Genomic DNA, 15,087 nt, shown 5'->3' with positions numbered 1-15,087 from the left:
TTCACACCAGCCGCGTCGCCGTGATTGAATTGCGTTATACATACGTCTCGACGCGCTCGCGCCTTGTGTGAATTCGATAAGATTGTATTATTACATTGAGAAACGGTAATGATCAGCGCTGTTGCATTATATGCCATTGTCTCTCGACGAAAAAAAAAGTATATATATCTTATCTGCGCCGTCTTATCGAAAAATTTTCCCTTCTATCCCTCGAACGCGTATTATATACGGTTTCTCTCGTGTTTTCGTCGATTCTCAAAAGTATTACTAAGCTCGAATGTCCGCGCTGTCCCTATCGGGTGCTAAAAGCAATGTAAACTCATTAAAAATCATTAGTCGCTTTTCGATACTCGAATCGAGGCTCGATATACAAACACGGGACGTGTCGCCGTTGTGTACCGCTGCTCCGTAATATCAGTTTATTCAAACAAATTCCGGAGCTCGCGGGTCGAAAGCCCCGATCTCTCTTGACAAAAAAAAACTTGTTGAACAAACGATTACGTATCGGCAGAGGCTCTATCTCTCTCTCGCTCACTCTTTCGCGCTCTCTCTACTCAATCGAGCCGCGTTTTGTTCTTTCGGTATGTGTGTACTTTTTATTGCTCCCTCATCGTGCGATCTCGCTCGCTCGGCACCGATATATAGCAATACGTAAAAGATTTATTGCTGCTTTGAAAATTACAGGAAAATTGATAAGATAATTAATTTGCCTTATTAGGTCGAAGAGGATATCATAATTTACGCGTTTAGAGCGAGACGAAAAGAGAGAGAGAGAGTGAAGAAAAAAAGGTCACATATTATCGAGAACAAATTGGCACGACATCGTTTGGCAATGTATCGTTCAGTTGTCGAGGTGTATTTCCATCGTAATCGAGCGATAAAAATCGTGAAAGCCTCGCATGCAGGAGAAATAAACAATCGGTCACCGCGCGCTACATTACAATGTGTATAATTTATCCAATCTGTGAATTAAATAACAGCGAGCATATATTATATGTCTGGGCAGTATATATATGAGTACTTGCCGGCAAATGTGTGCATGTGTGTTAGTGTGAGCTGCATTCGCGTTAATGCCAGCCACAACCTGGGTAATAATGTCTGTTTCTCGATGTAATAGCTATCCGCGTTTCGAGCTCGAAGATCAGCCAACGGCAGCATATAATATTTCTCGAAAAGAAGTTATGCCCGTGTGCAGTGGATATGTGCAGCTACACAGCTGCGGAGCTGATATACTCGCGCATACATAAGGTATAGCGCGCGTATAAGCTCGAAGTATAATCTTGCATTTTATAAAATGCAGTTCGTCTCTCGCTCTCTTTCTCTTTTTCTCTCTTGGAATCGAGTCCGAATACGAGAGCGAGCGCGAGAGAAGGTAAACGAGACAAAGTAGGCGTGGCGTCGAATCAGAGGCGGGTCATCGGCGTTGACGCCGTGCTGCTCTCTCTCGGAGCTTCGATGTATATACGGCACTATATATACGTACGTATGCGAGTACCCCACCGCTCGGCAAATTATACCTATATAATGCAGTGCAGGCATATACGGATATAGAAGAGACTTGCGACGACGACAACGACGATGATGATGATGCTGTCGGTCCTTTTGGCTCTTTCTTCAGTCGTTGCGAGAGGCATAGATGGATGCGCCGCGCGCGCATACATGCAGGCGGCCAGACTTTTGCACGGCGCTCGCACACATTATAGCAGTCAGTCTTTCTCTTTCTCCCAAGCTCGGCGTTTGCGTTTGCGCGGGGCGCGCGTGCGACTCCGCAGCACGTGTTACGTTCAAACTCCGCAGATATATATAAGTACTATATATATAATATACACAAGCAGGCACACGCTATATATACACACAGACAAACGTCGGCTATACATTCGAGTCTCGAGGCATCTCATCAGTCGTCGGTGGAGTGTATGAGAGTGAACAAGTGGCGTGTGATAATACATGTGGATGTATACATGGTGTATATAGTGTGCCTCGACTGGCCTAGTAGCTCTATACGATCAGTGCGAGTGAACTTATTCACACACGAGCCTACATGCAGTCACTCGTGTCCCGTGCAAGCGCTGCACCAATGAGCCCGCGAAAAGAGTATTGAAAAATCCTACTCGTGCTTCGGAGTGCGCAGTCCTTTTGTGCCAGGATCGCGTAGGAGGGAAGGGATGAGAAAGAGAGACAGAGAGCGCAGCAATGATTGACCACTGAGTGCGCAGAGAAGGAGGACTTGAAGTTTTTTGTGAATTGTGCTGCAGGGGTCGTGTCAGATCTCATATAATACTCTGTCCCCTCCTTCTCCTCCTTGCGTGCATTGTCGATCCTACTGAAATCGATTTACATAAGAAATTTTGTTGATAATTACTATTTTAGAACGATGGTGAGTATATAATACGAGACGTGTAGATTTTATGATTTGTTCTTTTTTTGCTTGAAATGATTTTTTTTCACTTAATAAAAAAAATAGTACCGGATGACGATTGTAATTGCCAAGACGACGACGACGATGATAATGATGATATGATTATTATGACGTTACCGGAGAAGCTACATAATACACATCGTCGACAAGTTTTGTTCTCAAACGATGCGAAAATTAAACACTTATAGACACGGTTAATTGTTGCGATGTCTGCTGCGTCTATGTACACGATCGAGGCCTATAGCAGCTCTCCACGCCTTATTATAGCGTCTAATCGTTATTGCCGTTCTTCTAAGTAGCTATATATGCACACAGCTCTCCGCACTGCATATACTCATACATCTGGGTACACATATCACACTCGTATCGCATCGTAGTCTCGTACTGTTGTGGATCTTTAACTCTTACTAGTGTAATACGGAGTCTTCGCAGCTCTGCGCTCGCTTTGTAAAGTTACCTATACGAGCTATAAGGTGGCAGTTGTTTAACGAGTCAACGCATGAGAACAGCCATAAAAGCCTAATGAATTGTTCATCGCGACTAGCACACTTTGTACAAATATACAATACGTGTATGCGAGTGCATTATACACGTATACACAGTTACAATGACTGGTGTGATTTTTCATCTTCTATCGCTACTTTTAAGTATTAATACATATATTTACTCACGACGAATTCCCTATTAAAACTGTGGATTTTCCGAGTTCAGTGCCTCGGGAATCTCATCGATATATGTTACCAAAACATCGGGTCGTCGTATTAAATCCGAGAAAAAAATGAGTGTATATCGGAGTCCGGGCGGCAGAGCCGTCAGTGATTTAAGAGAGAAGAAAAAGAATCGATAACATAGAAAGATCCCGTAAACTACTACGTGGGGCTATTTTTAACTCGAGATTCGACGTGATCGTTAATTCGTTCGCGGCTGGGATTATCTTCCAAAGTCCGAGGGAGCTTGACAACGATGAAAAGAGGAAACGTCGATCGTCTGGCGTTAACAACAATTCGAAAAAGAGATGGCTCGTTACGATATTTTCTCAACGTGCGGCTGTCACGTTTGGTATTTTCCTTTGTAAGCGATACACTACTGTAACATCTCGGTATATCTACCGAGTATTATACACACCTCATGTGTATGTGCACCTCGGCGTTTATCGCGTGCGAACGAGATTCGAACGTCGTATAAAGTCACTTATTAATTAGCTTCTGCGCATAATATGTGTACGCATGGGGCAGGCTTACATACAGACAAGTAGCTGCTGCTGCACTTGGTATTGCTCACGCATTCTTTGTGCAAAATGTCTCTTTGTACAGCAGCAACGGATCTGTATAGTACATATTTCATTGCGAGCTCACATGCTGCTTCTTTATATAGAGGCGCGCATTACACGAAAATAAAATAATAATCCTCGCTCGCTCGCGGACGGAGAGAGAGAGAGAGAGAGATCGCTTTGTGCCTGGCGCATATTCGGAGAATGTTCAAATCCTTCCCGAGTTCCTCTTTCTCTCCTTGAGCGGCTACTGATGCTGTTTTTTTTTATTCGCAATCGAGAAGCGCATCGCGTCTCCGTGAGTCTGGCTGATCGTATTTAACTTGTATAAGATGTGCCTTGTAACTAGCGCGCGACAGAAATGATTGAGAACATGTGCGTTGAAGACGACGACGACGACGACGACGATGATGATTCCCCCTTGGATGTTGCGTATTTAATGTCTCTTGGTTCTTCGATTCACTTCGCGTATGTCCACCTCTATTTTGAGATCACATGCACGCCCAGATACACGAAAAGTCGTCTTTTGCTCGTTCGCTTCGTGCCGCGCAGCTATACGTATCGATACTCGGCACGCACCATGCTCGTAATTCCAATATAGAGATGATAAAATTATCGAGATTTCCGGCTGTGCCGATCTGCTTGGCTGCTACCAGGGCATTTATATCTTGCCATGCCGTGCGTGACAAATACGCTAAAATCTCTCGCCAAGCACGAGATCGCGATCAAAAATTGTCGCGATCGAGTTCGAAAAGAGGCCAGATTTATTATTGTCATCGATAATTCTTGATTATTAATAGATTCGGTGTAAATGTCCTCGCGTGCGCGAGGCAAGCAAGTGAGCAGTTATTTTCGGGTATATTATAAACGCGTGAGCGTATACCCTCGCAGCTTACTGGCGCGATATTAGTCAATGTAAGTATCCCTGAGAGTTTCAAAGAGTTGGAAATGACGACGACTGCGACGCTTGTAACGTCTTTTTTATTATTTTACAACTTTTATTATTTTTCTCGCTGCTCATTCTTCGTCTTTCGGGAGGGGCAGATGTTATATAGACTGAGGCAGAAAAAGAGATATCGGCAGCATCGGCGACGAGACTAACTGATTGAGAGAACGTCGATGATCGGAGTCATAGCAGCGCATCGGCGCAGTCCATTGTTTAGGATTTTTCACGCGCAATTGGCTTCGAAATGTATATATACATACACATCTAGTTGCGCACCCGTAACAACTTTATCGCAGATCGATCACTCGTAGAATCTCGGGCATTATTGCGTATATATATAGGCTCTTTGTTGTGTCAGACGAAGAGAAAGAGAGGCGCTGCCGGTGCAGCGGTACGTGCGTGCGAGCACTCGAACTGCGTTGTATGTTACGCGCTCGCTCTGCTCTATGTGCTACTATGGGGACTGTATTATAACTGCCTTGCCTCGTCGGTGCACAAGTGCCGAGTCACGCCTTGGCAAACGCCGCGCGCGCTATACGTCAAACAGATGTCTCTTCTACTTCTTCTTCCCGGGCTTTTGAGAAATGGACAGAGAATTGCGAGATATATGTGCTCGATTCGTTATACGTATTATACGTGAGGCGCGAGACAAAGTAGCGATTGCAATTCGATCGAAATCCAAAACGAGAGGGGTGAATCGTGAAGCAGGTAAAAAAAGACCGGATGCGTATCAGCCCCGATATATACGTTCGATATTTACCTATACGCGCGTTTGTCTATACGCATCGATGCCTCCGCGTGCCTCGAAAGAAAAAAAAAGGCACAAACGAGCTCGAGCTCGTGTGTACACCTCTACATCCTTTTCCAAATACGTATTTTAAGCTCGCGCGCATCATCGGGCTGTTTGGTCAGGCTCGGCGAGCGTGAGGACTTTTGACACGTGCGAGCTTTGCACCTGACACAGCCGCCTCTATGGCTCGAGCTCGCGCCCGCCCGCCTCCATATACATACACGCGGTGGTTTTCACGGTCAACGCCGGGATGGTTTTATACGAAGGAGAGAAAAAGAGAGGAAAAAAAGGGAAGTAAAAGGCGTTCAGGGGTGAGGGAAATCAATGGGTTGTCGAGCTGCCGTTGCGAGCACAAATACGCACACACACGCATATATAGTCAGGCACATATTGTGTCATTCAACGGCTGGATTAAGCATTTTTCGATAGAGAGCGGCAATTTCGCGCATACATAGCAGTCGTTTTTTACGTCACGCCTCAATTCGCGGGAGTGAGAGAGCGCCCTTTTTTATTTATAATTCATTAACCACGAATACGTCGCTGCCGCTGATTGAAATGGCTTTTTTCTTTGATTAAACGTCCTCGAGGTATTCCCTTTTTTTTTGGGAGCGTCTAATACTAATAACGAGAAAAAAAGGCCATATGTGTGATTGAGGTATATACACACACTGTACGCGCACATTAGCAACTCATACATATATGTGCGTACGTCAAGGGTTATAACGGAATAAAAATCGCATCTGTATATACAGAAGGCCTCTCGGCATGCTTATATAGCCCTGCGTACGTATACAACATATCTGCTAAAATCCGAATCGAAAACTTCGTGTGCCGCTCTGTAGCCTATTATATGGACGGCATTTATACACGATACAGATCGAGTCGTAAAAAATTGCGTTTACACGAGTCAGAATCGACTGTTTGTTTTAACGTTGATGGCCTGCGTGTGCTTTGCGCACAAGCTCGAGCCGGACAGACCCACACGCGTACATATACAGCCGCGTTTCATCAAAACTCCGATGGCATCGGTTTTCGCAGATAAGATTCTCGCTCGCAGCTCGCGAGTCAGATGTGACCATTTAGGTTTGAGGTGTTGCAGAGACACAGACTGATTGAAAGAGTGAGAGCAAGAAAAAGAGCGAGATAAGAAACACTTGTTTTATATTAAGGAGAACAAAAAGGGTCAAGCTTGACAATTGACATGCGACACTCGATACTTGCAGGAATTTCGTATCGATTATTTTTCTATCTCGTGTATATGTATTTAAGTACGTCCATCGTCTCACACTCTCTTCGAGCGCCTGTATAGGCATAATCTATAGCAAGTTGCACATTTGAATGATTCGATTTGACGTTTACTACGAGGCAGACAGCTAAGCTTTAATAGAATGAAGCTTTTCAATACAGTGCAAATTTATTGCTTCGCTTACGCCATCGCCATTGCCGCTGCCGTTCTATCTCGCTCATACCTTCCCATGAGTTCTTCGTCGTCCTCGTCGTCGTTGTCTTCTTCTTCTTCTTCTCGTTCTTCTTCTTACGTCGCGGGCACCGACAAATCCGATAAAGGCGCGCGCCATACAGAGCGCGATGTCGAGAAACTCGCTCGCGATTTGCTCTGATTTTAATGAGCAGCGAACGATTATCAACAGCCGACGACGTTTAACGTAATAATCGGAAATTATGTACGATAATCGTTCGCAACTTTGAACAAGTCTCTTGGAGCACTCCCCCGTCATGGCGACCTGACTGATCTTGTTTTTCAAAAAACTTTATAGCATATCGAGAAATTCATCATTATCGTGGCCTCGTACATGGGGAAGTATTACATGATTTGACAGGTGACCGTTTAACCCTGCCGACGACGAGTCAAAATTCGAGGTCATTTTCATTGATAACGTTTGATGATCGTTCATTATAAAAATTTACTCTCAAAATCTTAACCGTGGACATTTATTTACGTTCCGGATGAAAACTAGTTGTCTTGTCGATACGGTCAGACTCAGATATCAAACTCGTGATAGCTCAAATAGGTCTCGCTTTTGCAATAATAAGTCAAGAGATACACATCATGCATTACAATCTTAAGCCACTAAAATAACAATCAAACGAAAATAAAATAACTACTAAAGAAACAATTCTTATATTCTCTTTTTTGTCTGTTACAGGTGAGTCAATCGTTCTCGTCAAACATGCACGAAGAGCACCAATGTCTCCAAGTGAGTTCTGTCATTTCGACACGCGCCCACGCACGTGTCTACATTCATAAATAATAGCAAAATACGATTGAACGGAATCGACAAGTTTAGCTCGAAAAATCAGGAAACCAAAGTCGTCAACTATAATATACACGTTCGACCCTGCGATCAATTAGCGATACTCGAATTTCTCCACTCGAACTCATAATATAGTATATCCCGCCGCCGCAGCAATACAAACGCATTCCAACGTGCGCCCGAACAATTTAATAAAGCTGCGACACAAATCAATGCGACAATAGTCGTCGGCGTATGTAATTTTTTTTTTTTGTTATTTTTTGCGAGGTAAATTTAAAATGAAATAAAAATACTCAAGAGTATCGAGTGCCTAAAAAACGGAGAGTCGACGAGAGAGAAAGATTTCGCAATACTCATTACCCCATGTAGCCGTTCGTATAGGACAAATATTCAAAGTTTCACGCATCCGTTTCCGGCTCTCGTGTGCAGCAGCTTATATACGCGACGACAAATTGTATTGTACGTAAGAATAATATTAATCGGACTGTCACATACGCAGAGAGGCCTACAACAATGAACGCGATCGGTCGCGAAAAAAAGGGATCGAGCTACTGCTGCTGCTGCTGCTGGTCCTGCCTTGAGAGAATTCGCAAAGCCAAAACGGAACAGGAATTCGAGATCGCGCGCGGAATTTAGTTTTTTACCTTTATTTCACTATGGTATACAGAGTGCAGGAAAAAAATACGCGCGTTTGTGTTTCGCAACCGTACGACACATAATCGCGCTTGCGGGGGAGTACGTACGTAAGTAATAGAGAGAACGACCGAAATCGTGTATTTGTTTAATTATCCCGAAAGGAGAGCAGGATCGTCTATGCATGTGTACCACATGTGTATACGTGTACGTCGCGGCATTAACTCGTTAATTGAGCGTCAGATGGGTGGCATTGTTGGCCGTTTGACACGCTTTGTGCATCGATCCCACGCGCGTTCGAGTTTCTTGTGCGCTGCTCTCTCACTTTGGTTTGGTTTTTACTTTTTTTTTATTACTTTTCGTCTAGGTTTACCCTGGGCGAATTCCAATCGCGCGCGTTTACATGCGAAAAGGGAGTAGAGAGGCGCTAGCCCGAAGAAGCAAATATACAGGCTGCAGAATATGGCGCTTTTGCCTGTGAAATAAATGTCGTGCGTTTTGCGGCGAGAAATTAGAACAATACTTCAAATATAATGTGCGTGTGTATCCCGAATGAATGACACGTCTATATGTTATAGTCGCGCGCGTCTCTCTCTCTCTCTCTCTCTCTCTATCCTCATTTGCGCGTACATGCACGACCGAAATACGCGAAATATACGCGTAATAAAGGATCTCCTTTGTATGTATCCAATGGTATACGTGTGTACCAATGGGCACATGTATAATATTTCGCATATTTCTCGGCAGAAAGCGGAAATAATATAGCGAGCAGAAGCACGCGCACTTCAAGGGCCGACAAACGTGTTGCCTGGCATGTATACGCGCGCGTCGATGCCCAGGGAATTATTTCCAGTCTATACATTGCTTCAATTAATCTTCGATACTTACCAATTACACAAGTGTGCGATGTGGTGTTGCACGCGACTGTGTGTCGCGCGATCATTCACTCTTTGCATTTATAGGAACACACGCGTGTCGTAAGCAAACGAGGCAGTAATTAAAATATTACCAATTTTTCGTCATTAATTATCACACTGCACCGAGATCTTTGTATATTTTTCTTAATTAAAGAAAAAACAGAAGCGAGAAAATAATGTTTGTATCGGTGAAAAACCGATGCGTATGCAGAAGGCGTATCGGCCGATCTACTGTGCGGATGTACGATGCACAACGACACAAGCCTCGTCGACTCTCTCTCTCTCTCTCTCTCTCTCTTTCTCGATGAAAATCTTCGACGCGGCTTCTGACTCTTATCCTTTATTCGGTTTCGTCGTCCCGAAGCTCATTAATTATCACGCACACCCCCGCCCACACACCTCCGTCTCTCTCTCTCTCTATCTATCTGCACCCTTCGCTGATTAGCGATGCTTCGTTATTTTATCTTTACTTTGCAGATTTTTACTTTCCCGTTCCACCTAATTACTCGAGCTTTTTTGCTTTTTTGCTTTTAAAAAGAGAGCGAGGTCGTATCTTATCGCCAACTAATCAATGTCTTTCTCTATTAATCATCAAAGCTCATCGGATACTTGAGGTTAATTATAAGTCAACATTGTTTACTGTTGCTTGGACAAAGAAAGGGTTAGAGGCAATGAAAAAAAAGTACTGGAAAAAAATGAAAGAGGGTAGAAAACGCCCGCGTTTTATAGCGCGCACAACTCGTCGTCCGAGATTCGACCGGTAATCGAACGAGCTCAAAGATTCCTTTGTGATCATAGAAACAGAGACGCACAGGCTACTTTTCTCTCGCTCGCTGGCTATGTATACATACGTATATATATATAATAATACATATATATAGATGTATACAACGTTGGAAATTAGACGCTCGCGGCAGCGACGAGCTAAAATAATTAAAACGTCCTGTAGCTCTCTCACTCTCTCGCTCTACGTATACTGCTATGGATAAAAGACAAAAGCTCTCGGGCGAGCTGCTGCTACTGCCCCTGCTCCAATGGTTTACCTATCCCACCCACCTATACATGCTCGGGCATCTCGTTCGTTCGACGTAAGGGTAGGTATAGGTAGGCAGTCGCGTTAAGCTAAAGTAAAAGCGAGAGCGAGAGATAAAAATCGTACGAGCTTTATGCCATGTATATATACTATAAAGGTATAGACGAGGCGAAGCGAAGAAAAACACGGACTTGATCAAAGTGAAATATATACCGAAGCTCTCTCGGAGCGACGAGCGAAAAAGAGAGTCCTCGGTCGAGGCCATGTGGGTAATTATCGCACGCGTGCACGGACCTTTGCATTTCAGTTTTGAGCTCGAGTAACGTCTCCTTCACCTGCGCTTATATATACACGCTCAAATACATATACGCTGCTATATATATACTGGATATTGCCAGTAAAACGCCATATACCTCTTAACTCTTTCTTTCATTCTTTCGTCTTCCCCAATTCAAATAGTCGCGTCAACGTCGTCGATTTTCATTTGCACAGATGCGCGCGCCCGACGTGCGTGCACACGTTCGAGTAATTTTGAATATATGCTATATAAATCGAGATGAACGCATTGAAATTGCGAGTACCCGTCAATCTGTTGATATTTGCGCAGGCAAGTCTTTCGTTTTACTTTGACTCCACGTTCGAACGGGGCGGGAGAAAGAGGCAGATTTGCCAGGTAAATATGACAGTTGGAGCCTTGTATATACACAAGCTCTATAGACTATTTAATTAATCTGATTGAGAAAATTTTAATACTTAGCAACGATTGATAAATTCAAAAGAGAGAGAAAGAGAGAGAAAGACTTGAGATGGCAACGCATAGATCACGCATTTACGTATGTGAATGGATGTACCGATGTGAGCATGTACCGAAGCGAATCCTATTTGAGAGGGCCAATTAGCTAAGTAAAGCTCTAGCATTATCGCTTATATTTGCAAGCCTTTCTCTCTTATCCTCCTCTCGTTCTCTTTTCCAACCCCGATCATTTACTTCTCTCTCGCTTTCTCTCTTTTATTTCGACTCTCTCTCTCTCTCTCTCTCTCTCTCTCTCTCTATCTCGTTCACTTTCATCCTCTTTCTCTCTCTCACTGTTCACCCTCTGTGCCTCCTATCTTTCTTTCCCATCTTACCCTCGTATATATCGCTGCAGTCGTTTTCTCCCCGATGCAGCCCTTGAGCAAATTCATTGGAATCACTTCGATTTCGGTTGCAAAAATAAACCTCAACATTTTTCTATACATCACACGCAAGCTCGTGCGTTTATTAAAAGGCGGCTGGCACACTCGTATAATTCGTATTACATGATTGACACATAGGCGCAAAATAAAGAATTTCTTTACCGAATAGGCACGTGTTACATTTGAAAATAAAATTGTGAAAAAATTGAAAAAAGAATCTTATCATAACGCGCTTTGATGTTAGTGCAGGGGAAATCGCTAGTCGCGAAAAGAGAGAAAGATATAGCGATAAAAAAAATCCTTAATTTTGATTAAAAGAATTATCGGTGTGCTCTGCATGGAGCTTGTATGCTTTTATATCTCACCGTTCTCGTGTTTAATGCATATCATATATATTTTTATAATCAGGCATGTGTACCTGTAGAAGGCAGATGGAAACTACGGAATCGATGAAAGAGAAGGAGAGAGAGAGACGGAGCAATAAAATCCCTTTGACAAATGGATTTCTAATAATTTATATGGAGGATAATTAACCGAATCCTCTTGCACGTTGGAAAGTCTATCGAAGAGAAAGAGAAAGAGAGAGAAACTGCGTCGGAGCTTGCAAGCTACCGATGCGCGCGTGGACCCTTTGATTTCTCTCGATTCTGAGGCAGTTGGGCGCAGACAACTTCCAATTGCTTTTTTTCGATAATTTCAATTGCTTTCATTAATAAGATTGCACGTCTCTCGAAGCTCCCGCACTCGTTTGCTCACTCGCTCGCTTCGACTCCCACGCGGTGAAACGTGTGTATGTGCGCATGTACATGGGGAGGGGCAGCAAATTGCTGCACTTTCTCGACTTGCATCTCTTTCTCTCTTTCGTCGACTCAACCGTTTAAAGCCCGAGTGATAACTGATTTTCTCCTTGTATATATCGCGCGCGGAGATTTTATGAGTATACACGGACGTACAACACGCGACGGAATAAACATAATTCGAGCTCGTTGCGGGAATTTATGTGAAGTATACGAGCTGATACGCGTTCAATACGCTTAATGAGATGCTCTCAAAGCGGCTAATAAATGTTCCAATTGCGTCGCTCGCTTTTGCACATATACCCATGTACCGACTAAGAGCTAGATGGAAATCTTTTCTTTTCGCCCCTTTCTATATAGTCAATTGCGACTCGCCGAACAATGAGAATAACGACGAGTCGTCGGAGGGGTTAATAATTTTGCCGGCATATCGATAAAATCGATACACAAGCTTTAGGCCTTACTGTTATACTAAAAGTGTACGACATGCAGCGCACACGTGCAGAAACGCGTCGCACATTGTCGGGCTGCTGTCATGTGCTCGTTGGCGCGTAAAGTCTTATAGTAGCGCGCGCCCACGGCACACGATGTGAGTTTTGATCTTCAAGTAGCGTCAGCAGCAGCCCTTCGTTGTTTTACAGCTGCGACAACTCGACTATACTTTGTTTACTCTTTCTCTCTTTGGTCGTCCACACTTGCAAATGAATTCGAGTCTCGAGCACTACACGCTGCGTGACTCGATGCCTGAAATTAACAAATCGCTTTTTATCGCGCACACCGATCACGCTTAAAATAATATCGATTGCGAATTGCAAGTTTTTTCTTTTCCTCTTCTGATTTTTTACAGCCGAATCGAGCAATTTTACAACCACGCTAGTATCAACCGATCGGTAATTGTATGTATCCTGGTGATTGAAAAAATATCAGAAATTTCCATTTAGATAACGATCGGCGCGAGCAACGATACTTTTACGACTTATTTGCGCCGATCGAGGGAAAAAAATTTCGTTTATTGCCGCGATCAAAGAGTACATACTTTTGTATGTATAAGCGGGAGACGTCGATTAGACGACGAAGTGACCTGTACGTGTGAGCGAGTACACGCGATAGTTTGAGTATCCATATATATCGTACGACGACGATGATGATTACAGTGCAAATTCAATCGCGGCATGAACACACACACACACACACACAGATTGAAAAACGACGTCCACGAAAGAGAGATAGAGAGATGATTCTCAGCTCTCGGGAAATTTCCGTACGGCAGTTAAAATTCTTGGCCACGCGCGTACACACAGACGCACACACACAAACGTACGTAAGAACGAAAACTCGGCGAACATTACTCGCGAAATACTTGTTATAAGCATTTTGCGAATCGATGATTTCATCGTTCGCTCGATCATGTCGTCGTGTTCGTAGCGAAATTCGTTGTAAATTGCAGCCAAGCGCAGAAGTGCCGACTATATACATTTATATATATCGACGAGAAGAGAATACAAGAGGGGAGGGAGAAAGAAGAAGTTTAGGCTCGCGGACAATCCCTTTAAAGATCACCGTGTGCTATGCATTCGCATGCTCTGTCATGCCGGCTCGACAATTAATTTTTATTATCGACGCGAGAATTTAAGCGCTAATTGCAAGACAATGCAACGAAGACGAGTACAACGACGACGACGACGACGACGACGACTCGTCAACGACCGGTGCATATAATAATATATCCATCGATGTGTGTATGTGTGTGTGTATGCATCTTTGTCTGTATGCGTTGCCTTACTTTTATCCAACTCTGAGAGCGAAAAGACGACTTTGTTTTATCTCAAAAGGTAAATTTGATAAATCAACGACATCGAGAATAATAAACGATAATAAAACTTTTAATGCTCGGGCTTCGTTTAATGCCATTCCGTAAATATAATATATAAACAGCTGCACTATGAATTACGTCAAAAAGTTTTATTAATATATTCGTATTTAATTACAAGGAAGAAAAATTGCTCTATCTGCGACTGTAGGGATCGCGTTTTATATACACATACACGGTTTTTAATAATTCACTGGAGCTTTTTTTAATTGACAATGAGTTATAACAAGAAGTTGCGCTTTCTGTCATTCGTATTTTTACGATCGCGAATCAAGCGATAATATTAATAAATAAAAACTGCGCTGCATAAACGTATAGCAATATTAACGATCGAAATAACAACACAACACGGCGACGATGGTCTTAAAGATTTGAGTATTTTTGCGATCGAGTATTATCGGTGCGTCATTCGTCGCTCGAGACATCTTTCAAAAACGATACACGTGTGTCGTCATAGTCAATTAAAAGCTTAGCAAATCCAAGCGATCGAATTAATTGGATTGTTTTTGCGGATCTCTAAGCTCGAGAGTTGCAGGTGTAGAGAACGTGTGGACGTATTATATAGCATGTGTCTCTGCAGCATGTGTTGATTATTAGCATCGGGTCCACGCGAGAAGGACGACGAGTCTGCCTCCGCATGCTTTGACTGGCTATACGCGTACACCTGTGTTTAAAGGCGCCTCGGCTGCTCATTCGGCATTCAATATAAGCAACGGGGGCCATCACTCGCAACACTCGTACACTTGCACACGTAGCCGGCCGCCGCAAGTTTCTCTGATTAGACGTGGAATTAATGATTCCAAAATCAATATACAAGCTGGAGCTTTCGCGCGCGATGCCCGTGGAGACTACTGCCGCACACGGCTTCTCTCGCCCTCGCGTCGAGCATTAAGACACTTCGTCATGTATACATATAGATGCTCCAATCAGATGGCCCTTCCTCCGAGTTCCGAGCTGCGCTCC

General features: G+C 43.5%; 1 protein-coding gene across 8 annotated transcripts in view; it reads left to right on the top strand.

Moving 5' to 3' along the window:
* Window positions 1–15,087, top strand: part of LOC106658064 (homeobox protein cut) — a 115,619-nt gene that overhangs the window by 33,389 nt on the left and 67,143 nt on the right. Inside the window, exons 1-2 of one of the 8 annotated variants that reach the window (XM_023460893.1) lie at window positions 2,350–2,377; window positions 7,591–7,641. The exons of the other annotated variants lie outside the window; for them this stretch is intronic. Of the exons in view, the coding sequence (XP_023316661.1) occupies window positions 2,375–2,377; window positions 7,591–7,641 (54 nt within the window). The 5' untranslated portion in view covers window positions 2,350–2,374. Of the gene's footprint in view, window positions 1–2,349; window positions 2,378–7,590; window positions 7,642–15,087 lie in introns of those variants that run through there. 8 annotated transcript variants of the gene reach the window in all.

The sequence above is a fragment of the Trichogramma pretiosum genome, unplaced genomic scaffold (assembly GCF_000599845.2).
Source record: "Trichogramma pretiosum strain Unisexual culture from Peru unplaced genomic scaffold, Tpre_2.0 scaffold6, whole genome shotgun sequence".
NCBI classification, from domain to species: Eukaryota; Metazoa; Arthropoda; class Insecta; order Hymenoptera; family Trichogrammatidae; genus Trichogramma; species Trichogramma pretiosum.
The sequence above is the reverse complement of the archived record's forward strand: the minus strand, read 5'-3'. Positions and strand labels throughout refer to the sequence as shown.